The sequence below is a fragment of the Sminthopsis crassicaudata genome, chromosome 4 (genome assembly GCF_048593235.1).
Source record: "Sminthopsis crassicaudata isolate SCR6 chromosome 4, ASM4859323v1, whole genome shotgun sequence".
Lineage (NCBI taxonomy): Eukaryota > Metazoa > Chordata > Mammalia > Dasyuromorphia > Dasyuridae > Sminthopsis > Sminthopsis crassicaudata.
The window spans coordinates 304916841-304931374 of NC_133620.1; the positions used below are offsets into that span (position 1 = coordinate 304916841).

The 14534-nt window shown below is 36.2% G+C and overlaps 1 protein-coding gene across 4 annotated transcripts in view; it reads left to right on the plus strand.

The window, feature by feature from the left end:
• TBCD (tubulin folding cofactor D) overlaps positions 1-14534 on the plus strand; it is a 436500-nt gene that overhangs the window by 407487 nt on the left and 14479 nt on the right. For all 4 annotated transcript variants that reach the window (XM_074264992.1, XM_074264995.1, XM_074264993.1 and 1 more), the window contains 3 exons: positions 1691-1768; positions 10368-10457; positions 14252-14339. In XM_074264992.1, the coding sequence (XP_074121093.1) occupies positions 1691-1768; positions 10368-10457; positions 14252-14339 (256 nt within the window). The remainder of the gene's footprint in view (positions 1-1690; positions 1769-10367; positions 10458-14251; positions 14340-14534) is intronic.

Here is a 14534-nt window from a genome sequence, read left to right on the forward strand (position 1 = left end):
GCAAGCCCCAAATTGTGCTGCTCAGACCCAGACTTTTCTTACATTTGTAGAACTAAGATCAAAGGAGCAAGTCACACTTTCTCCTTGAGAGACCACTTTGGAAACACTAAAAGCTAGAAGGCCTTTTTATTGTTGTCTGCTCATTTCCCTTGCCTCTTTCTTGGCTCAGATTCACATTAAAGTTGACATGTTCTCTCCTGAGGATGGAAGCAATCTGGCCTAAAAGTTAGGCTTTTTTGAGCTCCTGTTTTCAGAGCTAGTTCTTGGGATTTTTAAATTTGTATTTCCAAAGTGGTGTGATTTGGAGAGAAGTGTGATTACCACCCTCTTGGGTTACATTCTGCCAGGCACCTTTTCTCTTTGACCAAAGACATTCCTCTATGCCTTGAAACTGTGATCAATAAATAGGTATAGGCAATGGAGTTACCAGAAAATGTGCTTGTATCTATGCTTAGTGTTAACATATGGTTCCCAATCATCTTTTTTCTGACCAATTACCCAATCTCCTTGCTATGTCTGGGATGAGAGCTCCTGAAACTGCTGTTGCAGCAGAGGCTGAAAAGGTTGAAAAGCTGTTGTTATTGCCATGTGTGCTATGAGCCACCTCTAAATACCTCTTAAATTGTCTTTGGCCGGAAAAAAAAAAATGTCTTGTCCCACCTTTCTATTGGTTTTTAAGTTCCAGAATTCAATTTGAGATATTATTTTAAAGTTGTTTGAAGAGAAATATTAGGAAATCCCAGCCATACTGCTTCTTATTTCATCATCTTGATTCCATGACCTTACCCCATCCCCACCCCTGTCCCTGCATGTAGCAATATTTTTACAATTACTTTTTTATTGATTGATTGATTAATATCATATAGACACAAAGCCCTCCATTAGTCTATTGGTCCTCCTTTGGATAGTCAGATGATTATTAATGTCCTTCTTAAACTGCGGTGTTATGAGAGAATATAATTTATCTGGCTCAGATAACCTTGAATTTATCTTACCAAACTGCTTCTGTTTGGTCCATTTAATTTTGAGGGCATTTGTAGCTTGGGTAAACTTTTATACATGTTTGCCCCATGCTGTTAATTCCTTCTCCACTTCTATCTTCCAGAGGTCTCATCCCTTTTTCAGAATTTCCTAAAAGCCCTCTTAATTAGAATGTTAACTTAAAAGAATTTAACTCTCTCTCTTTCTTTTTTTTTTTTTTATACTTGCTTCATCTCGTCTAGAAATTCTAGTTGACTTTTTATCCAAGCTGTGTTTCTCTTCAACACTTTTTTTGTAGATACTTTGGAGTCATTTTCTTCTGGGTTTGTATCTTGGGTGTTCTTGCCACCCTCAGCTCTCTTTATGGTAGGATCTTTTTTTTCTTTTTTTTTTTTTTTGCTCATCCATCAGCCCACTTTTGGACTTTGAACTTGATATTAAAGCTAGACTCTGAAGCATTTCGTGTCCTTTCGTTGATTTCATGGGGGTATACCTGCCCTCAAGAGTAACTCCACTTCTACTAATTGATAACTGGGTCAGTGATTACTTTTAATGGAATCTCTGAGCCAGTAATTTTTTATTGTTGGAGAGGTATTTCGGTGGGGTGCAGTAAGATAAGAAGTCTTATCTAGAAAATCTAGAAGATGTCACTTTAACTGAGCAGTATTTTAAGAGTTAATCTTATGTTCATGTGTATTTTTTCTCTTAGGGTTTCTGTACCATTTCTGAAGATGCTGGACCAAATGCTGGCCAATGGTTGTTTTGACATCTTTACTGCTGAGGACAAGTAAATACTATTTTTTTCTTGATGTATCTTTCTTGTTTTATTTCTACTAGAAGGGCTTATTGCTATACCAGTTATAGCAATGAATTGGTAGTACAATCACAAGAAGCTGCAGGGAATCCGTGACCTTTTAAAAAATATTTTCATAATTATCTCTCATTATAATTGGATTCTTTCAAAATTTAATACATTTTATTTGGCATATTTAAAAACATTCTAAAATTTAGTTCACAAATTTATCAGGCTGCAAAAGAGTCAGAAGCAATTGTGACACAAATTAGGTGTATCAACTTGTATCTAGTGAATAAGATTACTAGAGTTAACTTTCTAGTACAGTTTAATTAGATTCAAAATACTGAGTGAATATTAACACTGCACTGTATGTATGTGCATGAGCACTTGTATGTGAGTGTGATAGAAATGAAACATATAGTCTCTACCATGAAGGGAACTATAATTAATTCAGCAATATTATAAGAAAACATATTGAGCATTAAACTGATTGGTACAAAGGTCACTATGAGCTGGAATAATTAGAGAAGACTTTAAGTAAAAAGGAGCATTTGATCTGAATCTTGGAGGAAGAATTTGTTGCTGAATGGTCAAGAACAGCTTGGAGAGAACAGCTTCTGCAAAGATATAGAAGTAGAAATGATCACTGTACTTTAGAAGATGAGTGACAAGGTGAGCCTTTTTGGAGCAAAGAGTAGTGTTAAGAGTTAGGTCTGAAGAGAGTGCAGCTAAGTCATGTTGTGTTAACACTTTAAATTTTACAATTTTGATTCCCCAAATATCCTGAGTAGTAAGTTTTGGAATTCATAGTTTCTATTGTTATTTTAGAAATTGAGAACCAAAGTATTAAATTTTGAAGTATAATTTCAAATTATTTTCAGAATGAGTGGACCATTTCACAGATCTACCAACAGTACTTAAGTGTTCCTGTCTTCTCACACAGATGCAGAGCTCTATTTTTCTTGAATTCCCTAGCTAACCTCCTGATATAAATCCATAGACTGCTTCTATACCACCCTAGACCCAGTCCAGGTTTTTGGGGGAGGTCCTCCCTCCCCACCGCAGCCACCCAAGTTCTGTCTTAGGACAGTCCTTTCCTTGGGGTCTAATGCAGTCCCAACACAAAAACAAATTTAGGAGGGCTAATCCCTCAGGGTCTCCCTTGACCCAGCCAATAGACCCCCAGTCTCCTAAGAGCAGGTACCTTGAGAACATGTGTTTTTTCAGGCTGCCGCCGGCCATTAAGGCTCTATTTCCTTCAATCTTCAATTCTTTGTTCCACTGAGTATCCCTGCCTCAGATCGTTGTCTAAGAGGAGAGGGAGACTGCATACCCAGAGCCAGTGACCATGGAGAAAACTGCTCCATGAGTGCCTGTCCCTGTTCAGGTTGCCACAGCCATCTCCCCCAAAGACCCCATCCCAGAGAGTCCCCAATTGTTTGGGACAAGAAGACCTACCAAAATTGACTATTCAGAGATTACTCATAGAAAGCAGAATTATTTATTAGAATCTTGAGAAGTGGATCCCATTCTAGTCTACAAGCCAAATTTCACAGCAGGATAGGGCCAGAGCCTTGAAAATGCTTACAGCTTTTATATATTTCAGACAATGAACCTCCAAAATCCTGCCCTCTATATGTTGTGATTGGTTACATAAGTCTACTGTTCCCCTAGTTCAAATATAGTGGAATGTAGTAGACAGTGATATACAGCTTCTAAAGCCACATTGGATAATGGAATAGAGTCCAGGCCTTATCTAAAATCACGTGACTCTGGAGAAGCTGAGGCCTATAGGCTTGCTCTACTTTAGCTAACAATCTCTGATCAATATGTGCTGTAAGTTCTTCACCTTTTCCTACACATGATGATCTGGACTTGACCCAGCAATTACTTGCTGCTGCTATAAAATCTACAGACTAACTTGATTCCCCACTCCTGCTCTCTTCAAAATCTGCCATCCCAACCCCCCATCATGCAAAGTTAGTTCAGGTACAGGAAAGTGAAAGCTTTCTATGCCTAGAACCATGCCCTTCAACCAGACTGGTTGAGGGGACTGAGGCAGGGTACCACCATGTATGAAGACCTTCCTAGGAATAAAGGAAAGGATCTGGCATCTAGCTGAGGCCAGTTTTGATCCCTCTAAAGGTTAGTTGGAGCAGAGACTGCGTTTAGTGAAAAGTGAATTTCCTAGCTTGGAAGGAGGCTGATATATCTTTTGATTCTAGCTTTGACCTGTCATCAAAAAGGTAGGAATCAGACAGTAAATGATAGAGGAAACTGAAGAGGAAAATCTGGAATTTGTAAAGATTGAGCTTGGAGCCAAAATGGAAGAATAGAAGGTGCATTCTAGCCAAACCCTCCTAATAGTCTCCCCAAACAATTTTTAAAAATATATTGAATTGGGACAGCTAAGTGGCACAGTAGATAGAGCAGCACAGTGGATAGAGCACAAGCCCTGAAGTCAGGAGGACCTGAGTTCAAATGGCCTCAAACACTTAATACTTCCTAGCTGTGTGACTCTAGGCAGGTCACTTAACCCCAATTACCTCAGCAAATATATAAATATATAATTGACTCTGGAGTGGCATAGTCAACAAAAGAGTTAGATGAGACAGTGTTCCACACCAGGACAACACAGGAGGTCAGAAGGAAATGTCTGTGGCACTGAGGAAAGGACTGGCTGTCAGCACAGCATGGTATCAACACCAGAACTATTAGGATGGCTGCCACACCAGGTGTAGGAATTCCAGGTGCTCTCAGCACACAGAGAAGCTAAGCAGATTGGACACATGGTCAAAAATATACTTCAAAAATGGAATATCCTTGAGTGGGCACTGCATAAAAGACAAGGCAACACTTGGCAACTCCAATGGTCACAGTTGCAGGTTGGAGAGGAGTAGTTTCATTTGCAAAGGAGCCCCAACAGTAATTTTAGTTCCAGGGTGCTGAGAACAAGGCCCCTTTTTCCTGATTGCAGTTCCAGGGAGGAAAGGAGCACTAGTATTTGTAATCCCAAGGGAGAAGGGATCTTTCCTGGGTAAGAACCAAAATTTGTATAGAGATTAATGAATATACCTCTCCCCAGATCACACCCTTTTGTAAGCACCAAAAATTTTAAGACTTACAAAACTAGCTGTAAAAAGAACAGGACAAAAATGTTTGAAACTTTGATCTATTACCACTGCCTATCCATAGATGAGCAGAGCTCAATTCTAGCATAAAGTTCAAAATCAAGAAATAGGATGTAAAAAATGAATACACACACACACACACACACACACACACACACACACACACACCCTCTCAGAATACAAATTCAGAAGAGATGATGACATGGAAACATTTACAAGCATCAAAGAAAAATGCTAATTGGACAAAAGTCTTTTAAAAAATTCTAAAAGAGCTAAAGAAAGATTTTTTTTTAAGATCTTAAAAAGATTTTAAAAATCAAATAAGAGGAAAAATTGAGAAAAGAAATAAGAGCAATGCAAGAAAATTATGAAGAGAATTAACAGCTTTTTAAAAAAGAAGCACAAAGAAATACTGAAGAAAATAACTTCTTAAAAAATTTTTTTTGACCAAATGTTAAAGGAGATACAAAACCTCACTAATGAAAAGAACTCTTTAAAAAGCAGAACTGGGCAAGTAGAAAAAGACATACAAACCGCACTGAAGAACATGATTCCTTAAAAACTAGAATTTGGCAAGAAGAAACTAATGATTCCACAAGACATCAAAAAACAATAAAACAAAGTTTTATTGACACATTCTTCTAGGAAAAAATAAAAGACAAAGTGAAAATAGATCAATAGAAGAAAAATTGACCTGGAAAATAAACTGAGAAGAGATAATTTAAGAATTGTTGGACTTCTAAAAAATGAAATTATTGGATTACTTGAAAGCCTTGATCAGAAACAGTGCTTGGACATTACATTTCAAGAAATTATAAAGGAGGGGAGGCTAGGTGGCCCTGAATTCAGGAGGATCTGAATTCAAATTTGGTCTCAGGCACACTATATCTAATTGTGTGACCCTGGGCAAGTCACTTAACCTCAATCGACTCAGCAACAAATAAATAAATAAATAAACAAACGAATGGATTAATGAATGAATAGATAAATAAATAATAAAGGAAAACTGCACCAATACCTTAGAACCAGAGGATAAAATAGAAATGGAAAGAATCCACTGATTACCTCCATAAAGATATCCTAAATTGAAACATCCCCACAGGAATATTATAGTCAAATTCCAGACCTCTCAAATCAAGAAAAAAATACTGCAGAAATGAAATAATTCAAGTACAGTGGAGCCACAGTGAGAATGATGCAAAATTTAGCAACTACCCACAATTAAGGAGCAGAGGGCTTTTTTTCATGTATGATGTTAAATATTGGTCTGTGCCTAGTTTCTGCAAGTCTACTTTTTAGTTTTCCCATTGGTTTTTGTCAAATAGTGAGTTTTTGTCTCCATCACTGGGTTTTGGGGGTTATAAAACACTAAAATATTGTATTCATTTGCCTCTGTATTATGTATGTAATCTGTTCCAATGATTGATATATTTCTTATCCAGAACCAAATTAATTTCATGATTAGAATTTTATAGTGTAGTTTTAGATCTGGTACTGTTTAGTCCCCTTTCTTCACTTTTTTGTTTCTTTTCAACAATTCCTTTGATATTCTTGATTTTTTGTTCTTCTAGATCATTTTTTTTAAATAGCTTCATAGAAGAATCCTTTGGTAGTTTGGTATAGCACTAAGTAAATTAATTTAGGTAGAATTATATTAACTTAGCCTATCCATTAACATTCATATTTCTCCAATGATTAAATCTTTCTTTTTGTTTTGTAATTATGTTCATATAATTCCTTTGTGTGTCTTAGCAGGCAAATTCCCATATGTTTTTATACTGTCCATAGTTATTGTAAATGGAATTTCTCTATCTCTTCCTGATGGATTTTGTTGGTAATATATGGAAATGCTGATGACTTGTATGGGTTTAATTTATATCTTGCAACTTGGTTGGTGGTGTTAATTATTTTGATTAATTTTTGAGTTGACTTTTTATGACTCCAACTGAAGTACCTAGGTGAGAGAAAAACAGGGCAGCCAAAATAATGAAAATTTAATGAGCGTTTATTGCTAGCTAGCGGCTTCACCCCACCAGAATGGGAGGGTCAGCAAATGAGTGGTCTTAGGGCCACATATATAAATATGTGGAAGAAGAGAGAATGTTTCTTGATACATTTGTCATAATAAAGGAATTTCTATTCTAAACAGGAGGCAAAAAATGTTATCACTCTAAGGGAGTCATTCTCAGATAGCAGCAAGGAGTATTTCAAGTCAAGGACTCAGGTCTCTCAGGATAGCACATCTGGGGGTGTAAGAATACCATCTGCAGTAGGGAATAAAGAACTAATAATAAACTTCTAACTATAAAGATTCAAAATTATGTTTCTCACGGTCCCATTTGGGGTGCTTTTCCACTTCACAATTTTGCAAGAAGTGATAGGTTTTTTTCCCTCTTTGTTTATGCTTATTCATTTATTAGTATTTTTTTTTTTTTGCCACATCACTATAACTAATAGTTTTAGTGTAATAGTGATAATGGACAAATTTGCTTCATTCCTCATCTTATTGGAAAGCCTTCAAACTTGTCTTCATTGCTTTTGGCTTTAGCTTGATGCTTATTATTTTAAAGCTTGATGCTTTTTGGTATTTTAAAGAAAGCTGTTTATTGCTTTGCTTTCTGGTGTTTAAAAACCAATTAAACCAGAACCTAGTTTTATGTTTTGTCAAAAAGCATTTTCTGCATTGAACTATGAGCTTTTTAAGAAAATAAATTTTCTCATTTCCTTTCATCCCAAGTGCTTACCACAGTTTCCTGCAAAGAGCAGATCTCAATAAGTCCTTATTTACTTAATTTTCCTAACACCAAATCCAGCAGTGTTATGCCATACTGCTGCTTAATCATACTTAGAATGACATCTACTGCTCACAAGAATTTTCAAAATATTAATTTGTTTGCATTAAAAAGTAATAACCAAATATTGAATCAGATTAAACAAAGCATCTCTTCTTTTTGTTTTCTGCCAACTTCATATTAGTAGTAACAGAGCCCAGTTGTTATAACTAGCCCCCTCCTACCTTTCTAATTTTATTTCACCTTGCTCCTTACTCTAATCTGTCCTTTATTCAGTCATAAAATTGAGTTTCTAAAAATGATTCTTTTAACCATTACCTTAGTCAGTAAACCATTAGCTCTCTATTGTGCATAGGATCAAATTTAAAACTTTGTCATTTAAAGTCCTTCATAATCTAAAATTTTCTTGTCTGTCCAGGTACCTACTTCAATTAAGTGACAATGATCTGCTTGCTATTCCTCTCAGAAAACATTCCATCTCCTAATTCAGTGCATTTTTTTTTTTTTACCAGCTGTCCTCCATACTTTTTTTCCTCTTCACCCCTTCTTTACAGCATCCCTGGCTTTCCTTAACCTTCAACTAATATCTAATATACAATAAGAAACCTTTATACTAGTGCATCTTTCTCTGTTGATTGTCTCCTGGGTATAATGTACATTCATTCTGTACTCTACAGGTTATATTCATTTTGTCTTACCCATTAGACTTGTTGTTTGTCCTTCATTCTCAAAGAAGACTATAACATTAGGGAGTGATGCCACTGCATACAAGTGAATTGGATTTAAGTGAGGATGGGCTGTGCAAGGTCACCTGCCTTACTTTCCCTTTCAGAGCCTTTTGGGTCCCATGACCAGGTATAGATCAGGATGACTATCTGGATAGTCACTGGATGCCGTGGGAGTTCTTAGCCTTTTTAAGCTAAAGTCTACAACAGGTATCAGTTTGATAGAGGCCATACCCATTTAGTGATTAAGTTTAGGTAGCAACTAAGGCAAAGAATGGTCTCTTTCATCTAGTCTAAAAAAAAAACAAAAACAACTAAATAAATAAATCTGGAAGGGTAAGACCCTCAGAATTTATATAATTACTCTAGCATAGACTATTACTATCTTTATTTTGTTTTTACTTTTGCCACTTGAGGTTTACATGATTTTATTAATTTGCAGTTTTTCTTTAGAAAATTGTTTGTTCTCTAAGGCAATCCCATCTGCATCCAGAAAGATTGAATGTAAATCAATACATGCATGCTATGTTCATTTCTTTTTTCTGTTTTTTTTTTCTCCTCTCCTGAGCTTTTTCCCTTTTGTTCTGATTTTTCTATCTCAATATAATGCATAAAGAATTGTGTATTTAAAAAGTTAATATACATGTGTAATCAGAAAATAAATTAAAAAAAAAAAGAAAATTTTTCATATCTTTAAACAATTATCTACTGCTTAAATCCTATTTTTTTTTCAAAATTGTCTTAGTAATATTAAATTGAATTTGGAAATTAAATCAGTACAGATAATGTAAAGCTTTTCTTTTTTTTTTTAATATATGCTGTATAACTTTACTGTCTCACATGCCAGAATTGTATTCCTTCTTTACACACATCAGAATATATATTTCTTTATGTCACAGTTCAAGCAACATCCTCTACATGAAGCTTTTCTGGCTCCATCCTATCCCAACTGTTTCTGTTATCCCTTCTAAACTATATATTCCATTATTTTCACTTTATATTGATGTTATGTATGTATATAACATACTTTAAGCATTAATAGCTTAAATAGCTTAGAACTATATATATATGACTACTCTTCTTAAGAGGAAGTACTTTTTTTCCTTTTTTAAAATCTCTAGTACAATGCCTGACTCAGACAATTAATGTTTCTTGATTTGATTTGTACCAATTAGTTTTACATTTCATTTGAATACCAGAATTTGTTTAGTCATCCTCTCAATGATGAGAGGATATCCTTAGTTTCCATTTCTTTGCCACTATAAAAAAAGGCTGCTATAAATAGTTTTGTTTAATATGGGTCCTTTTCTCCTTTTGTTGATCTCTTTGCCTTGTAGTAGTATTCAAGGATGCCCTTATTAAACTCCCTTTATGCCTACAGTGACAAAGATGTTTATATATGTCAAGCTAGCTGCTTGAAAAATATATTAGCTTTTCTGATTTTATCTTACATTTTAGACTTCTATTGAATACTGTGTTTGCTTTTTATTTTATGGTCTATTATCCTATTGTTAAAATAATTTTATATAATGGTATACTAATATTGGTCTAAACCAAAGAAATATAGTTCTGTAATTACATGATAGTTTTACAGTGACACACATGGATTCTGAGATTTTAATGTGTTTCAATTTTATCTAGAGATAGTTTTCTGTCTTACCTCCCATTTATATTTGTTGAAAGTATGACATAGTGTTAAATATTGATGATAATAACAATAGCTAACATTCCTTTATTTAAAAGAGAACCATCCTATGATCAATAGTATGGGCAACTATGTGGTGTTCATACTATTGATCATAGGATGGTTTTCTTTCAGCTACTGAAGAAAACATACTATAGTAGGAACCCTATAGGAACTTTTGCCTCACCTATTTATTGCTTTTAAACTTTGATATTAGAGTTCTGTCTCTAAAATAACTTTGTTTTTCCATCACTTTAGCCATCCCTTTTCTCTGAAGCTGCTTTCACTTTGTAAAGAAGAGATCAAAAAATCCAAAGACATACAGAAGCTTCGCTCAAGCATTGCTGTGTAAGTTTTAAGGTGTCTGCTGCCTAGGAAAGCAGAGAAAAAGCAACAGTACTTAACATATTTCAAGGACTTTGAAGAAAATCTGGGAGGTATTGTTTGGGTTGGTGACTTATCTGAATTATTTTTAAGTCCTTATTCTCTAAATAGTTATAAAACTTTCATTTTCATAAAAAAATTTAAAGACTCAATGGAAATTCCTTTGATAAAATAATTATTAATTAATTAATCATTGTAAAGGGCCAGAACTGAGCAGACATATTTAACCTAGATGCAAAGTAACCAGCACTTAGGGCTGGTAATTACCAATTGGACAATTCTCTATTAACATATCCTTGGAGAATGACTCTCCCCAATTATTCTGTGCTGCTGGGTAGGTGTGGACAAAGAAGGACAAGAGAGAGATTAGAGGGTGGAGTAGACTGGCAGGATCATTCTTTTGTAGGTGGAGAGAGAGGAAGGAGGTGTGGAGATTGCTAGATCTAATCCCCTGACAGTGACCCCAAAAGACCAAGAATAAAGACTTTTGCTTATCCTGACTAGGCTGATTCTAAGATATCCAGGGTCTCAACAAATCGTTACCACCAGAATTTCCAAAAAATACTCTTATATTTGACATTTTTAAGAAGCTTTGGTTCACAATATAAGAATATGAATTCTACTTAAGAGAGAATAAAGGTTTCCCAAAAGTATAAGTTATATTGAAAAAAATGGTTGAAATGAAGACTTGGAAGAAGAAGTAAATTGGGAACAGGAGAGTAAATTCTGTATCCATAGCTAGAGAGGCCTAAGTATCATGAGCAATTTAGTTCTGAAACAGCAAAGATTTTACAAACTCCACAGGAGTTGTTTGAGCAAATGCTTTGTTTTCATCTTGACAGATAGAAAGGGTTCACACTTTGCCCTTTTGTTTTGATATTGCAAAAATAGTTATTGAATATATTTTAGTTCCATTCAGAGAATCTAGATATATTTTTATAGATCTGTCATAAAAATGGGTATGACTAGCTTTGTTGCTAAACATAAAAACAATGATAGTTTATGTTTTTGTTTTTGTTTTTTTGCCACTTTATGGCTACCCAATTCAATCTTAGCAGCAAAAATAGATAGATAGAAAGAGAGAGACAGACAGATAGATATGTTGAGATGTGAGAAATGAGGATTGAGAGATCTCCTGATAGCAATGGGGTCCCCTGGCCAGTCTGCAGGTTTTGCGAAAGAATTTGCAAACCTGAATGAATATAGGCTCAAGGTTTGTGGCAAGAATGGGTTTATTACACTAAGAGAACAGCTCTCTTAGCAAGCAAAATCCTATTAGGATTATTTGCAAAGGTCTGGGCACATAGCATTTGATTTTATTGGCATTTTTTTTTTTTGGTTGCCCCGAGCTAGGGACCTTTCAATAGAGGGGTGGTGATTATGTTCCTGGCCAAGATCTGCAATTGAATCCTAGGAGATTACTTATCTGGGAGATTCTCCTATCAGGAGGGTGAGGCTTCTATTCAGTGCCTTTCCAACCCTTCCCCTTCAAAGATCAGGGAGACAGTTTACATCATTCCCCCCTCAAGCAGTCACCTCAAATTCATTTGGGGCAAAGTGATGAAGGTCTCATTTCTGTAACTGCTTCAAGCTGACAAGGCTTGTAGAGTTGTCTCTATGTTCAATAGGGGTTCAGACCAGGAGGGGAAGTGCAATCTGAAAGTGGCAGCAACATTTAGGAAATATGGAGTGTCCAAGTCAGTTGTCCCAAGATCTTTAGACTGAATGAGTAGTTGAAAGTTCGTAGGTTGGAACCTGGAGGAAACAAATTTCACAAACAGGTTAAAAGTGGGGTGGCATCTAGGATGGAGATGGAGACATTGGGAATGGGGCCTTTGCAAATAATGCATCAGGTCCCATCTGTGAGCTGCCATAAGGATGCTTATGGCCCACCCAGCAATCCTGAATGCTCCCACTGCCCACAGAGCTCCCTAGCTGAAAGGCTAAGAAGGAGTTAACTATTTGTAGGGGTCATAGAATGACATCAAGAAAAGTAGAAGAGAAAATGCTAGGAGCAAAGATCTCATCCTTGGAATAAGAGTTAGGAAGAAGAGTGAGAGAAAGAAGGACATGACTGTTTCATCCTTCTTTCTCCAAAGTGTTCACAGGAATATTCTGAAATATCTGAAAGAGAGGTAACAGAAGCAGCATTTTTAATCCTAGAAATACAAGTCCAGCTAGAGAACCCTTCCAGTTTGAGTGACGTTGGAGTAGTCAGAATTACCTTATATGGCCCTTTACACTTTACACCTAGAAAGTCAACACCTTGAGGTTTTCAAAATTTCAAATATACCAGTCCCCTGGATTTACAGGGGAGGTAATCTGAGTATGAGTTTCTCTAGCTTTAGGGAGATGCTCATTTGTGTATTCAGAAAGGGCCTTCTAGACTGCACCAAATTGTGTAGCAAATTGAGTGACCAGATGCTGTTCTGAATCTACAAGAATGTCAGTGGTAAGAAAGGCCTTCCATAAAGAACTTCAAAAGGGCTAAGCTTAATATTCTCCTGAGGTATAATGCCGACTCTAAGAATCCCTAATGGGAAATTCTTTACCCAATTCTCTTGAGTCTCCAAGCACAGTTTAGTAAGGAGTCACTTGAGGGTGTGATTCATTTTTTCCACCTTCCCAGAAGCCTGAGGATCCTAGGCAGAGTGGAGGTGATAGGTGATTTTAAGTGCATTGGCTACATTTTAGGTTTAATCCTTGTATGGGCCACCAAATGTTGAGGTGTGAGAAATGAGGGTTGAGAGATAACCTGACAGCAATGGAATCCCCTGGCCCATTGTGTAGGCTTTGCGAAAGAATTTGTAAATCTAAATGAATACAGGCTCGAGGTTTGTGGCAAGAATGGGTTTAGGACTTTTGCAAAGATCTGGGCAACACAGAGTTTGATTTATTGAGTTTCTTTGGCCCCAAGCTAGGGACCAATCTCTAGATGAATTTGAGGGACTAATTTTCAACTTAATAGAAGGCATTGACTATGCCCTAGACCAAGATTTCCAGTTGAATGAGATTATTTATTTGGGAAGCCCCTATGAATAGAAGGGTAGAGCCCCTTCCAAAGGGGTTTGAGATTTCTAATCCATGCCCATCCTTCCCCTCCCCAAGATCAGGGGGACAGTTTACATCATTAGATTTCTAACCCAGGACCACCCTTCCCTCCCTCCTCCCCCAAGATCAAGGGGACAGTTTACATAAGAGAGAGAGGGGGAGAGGAAAAGGAAGAGGAAGAGAGAGAGAAGAAAGAGAAAGGGTTTTCTTTTTGTTTCAGATTTGTTTTTGGTTTTTATTTGAGCAAACTTTTCAGCCGGATAAATGTAAATTCACCTATAAGAAATGATTTGTCAGGCAGGTATTGTATAACTGCAAATTTAATAGGCAAAAAACACATCAAAATCTTGTTCTTTTCTTGTCATATAGTTTTGAAACCTCTTTTCCTAATGAACATAGTTTGATGATATTGAATGCACTGCTAATACTTGATGAGATCTTGTTTTCCTTTTATTTCTTTTCCCACAGCATTTATTTGGAGGGGTGGGGGGAAATTACAAAGCCATGGGAAGTGCTTTAGTATCATGTGATGTTTTGGGTTTTTTTAATCAAATTGTCCTCCACAATACATTGCATTTTTTAGCATTCAGCCTATCACAGGTGAAAGCCTTTGATAAATTGCTTTGAAATATTTTAGATAATAGATTTATGATAAGATACAAGATTAGAAGTGTGATTATACTAATAGCCTAATCTTGTGTTTCTAGGTTTTGTGGAATGATTCAGTTTCCTGGAAATGTGAGGAAGAAAGTTCTATTTCAACTATTTCTTCTTCTTTGCCACCCTTTTCCTATAGTAAGTATCATGTATATTTTCAGTAGTTTCTTTTTTTCTTTTTTTTTTTGGGGGGGGGGGAGGTGGGCTGAGGCAGTTGCCCAGGGGGTTGCCCAGGGTCACACAGCTAGGAAGTCTTAAGTGTCTGAGGTCACATTTGAACTCAGGTCCTCCTGATTTCAAGGCTGGTGCTCTATCCACTGAGCCACCTAGCCG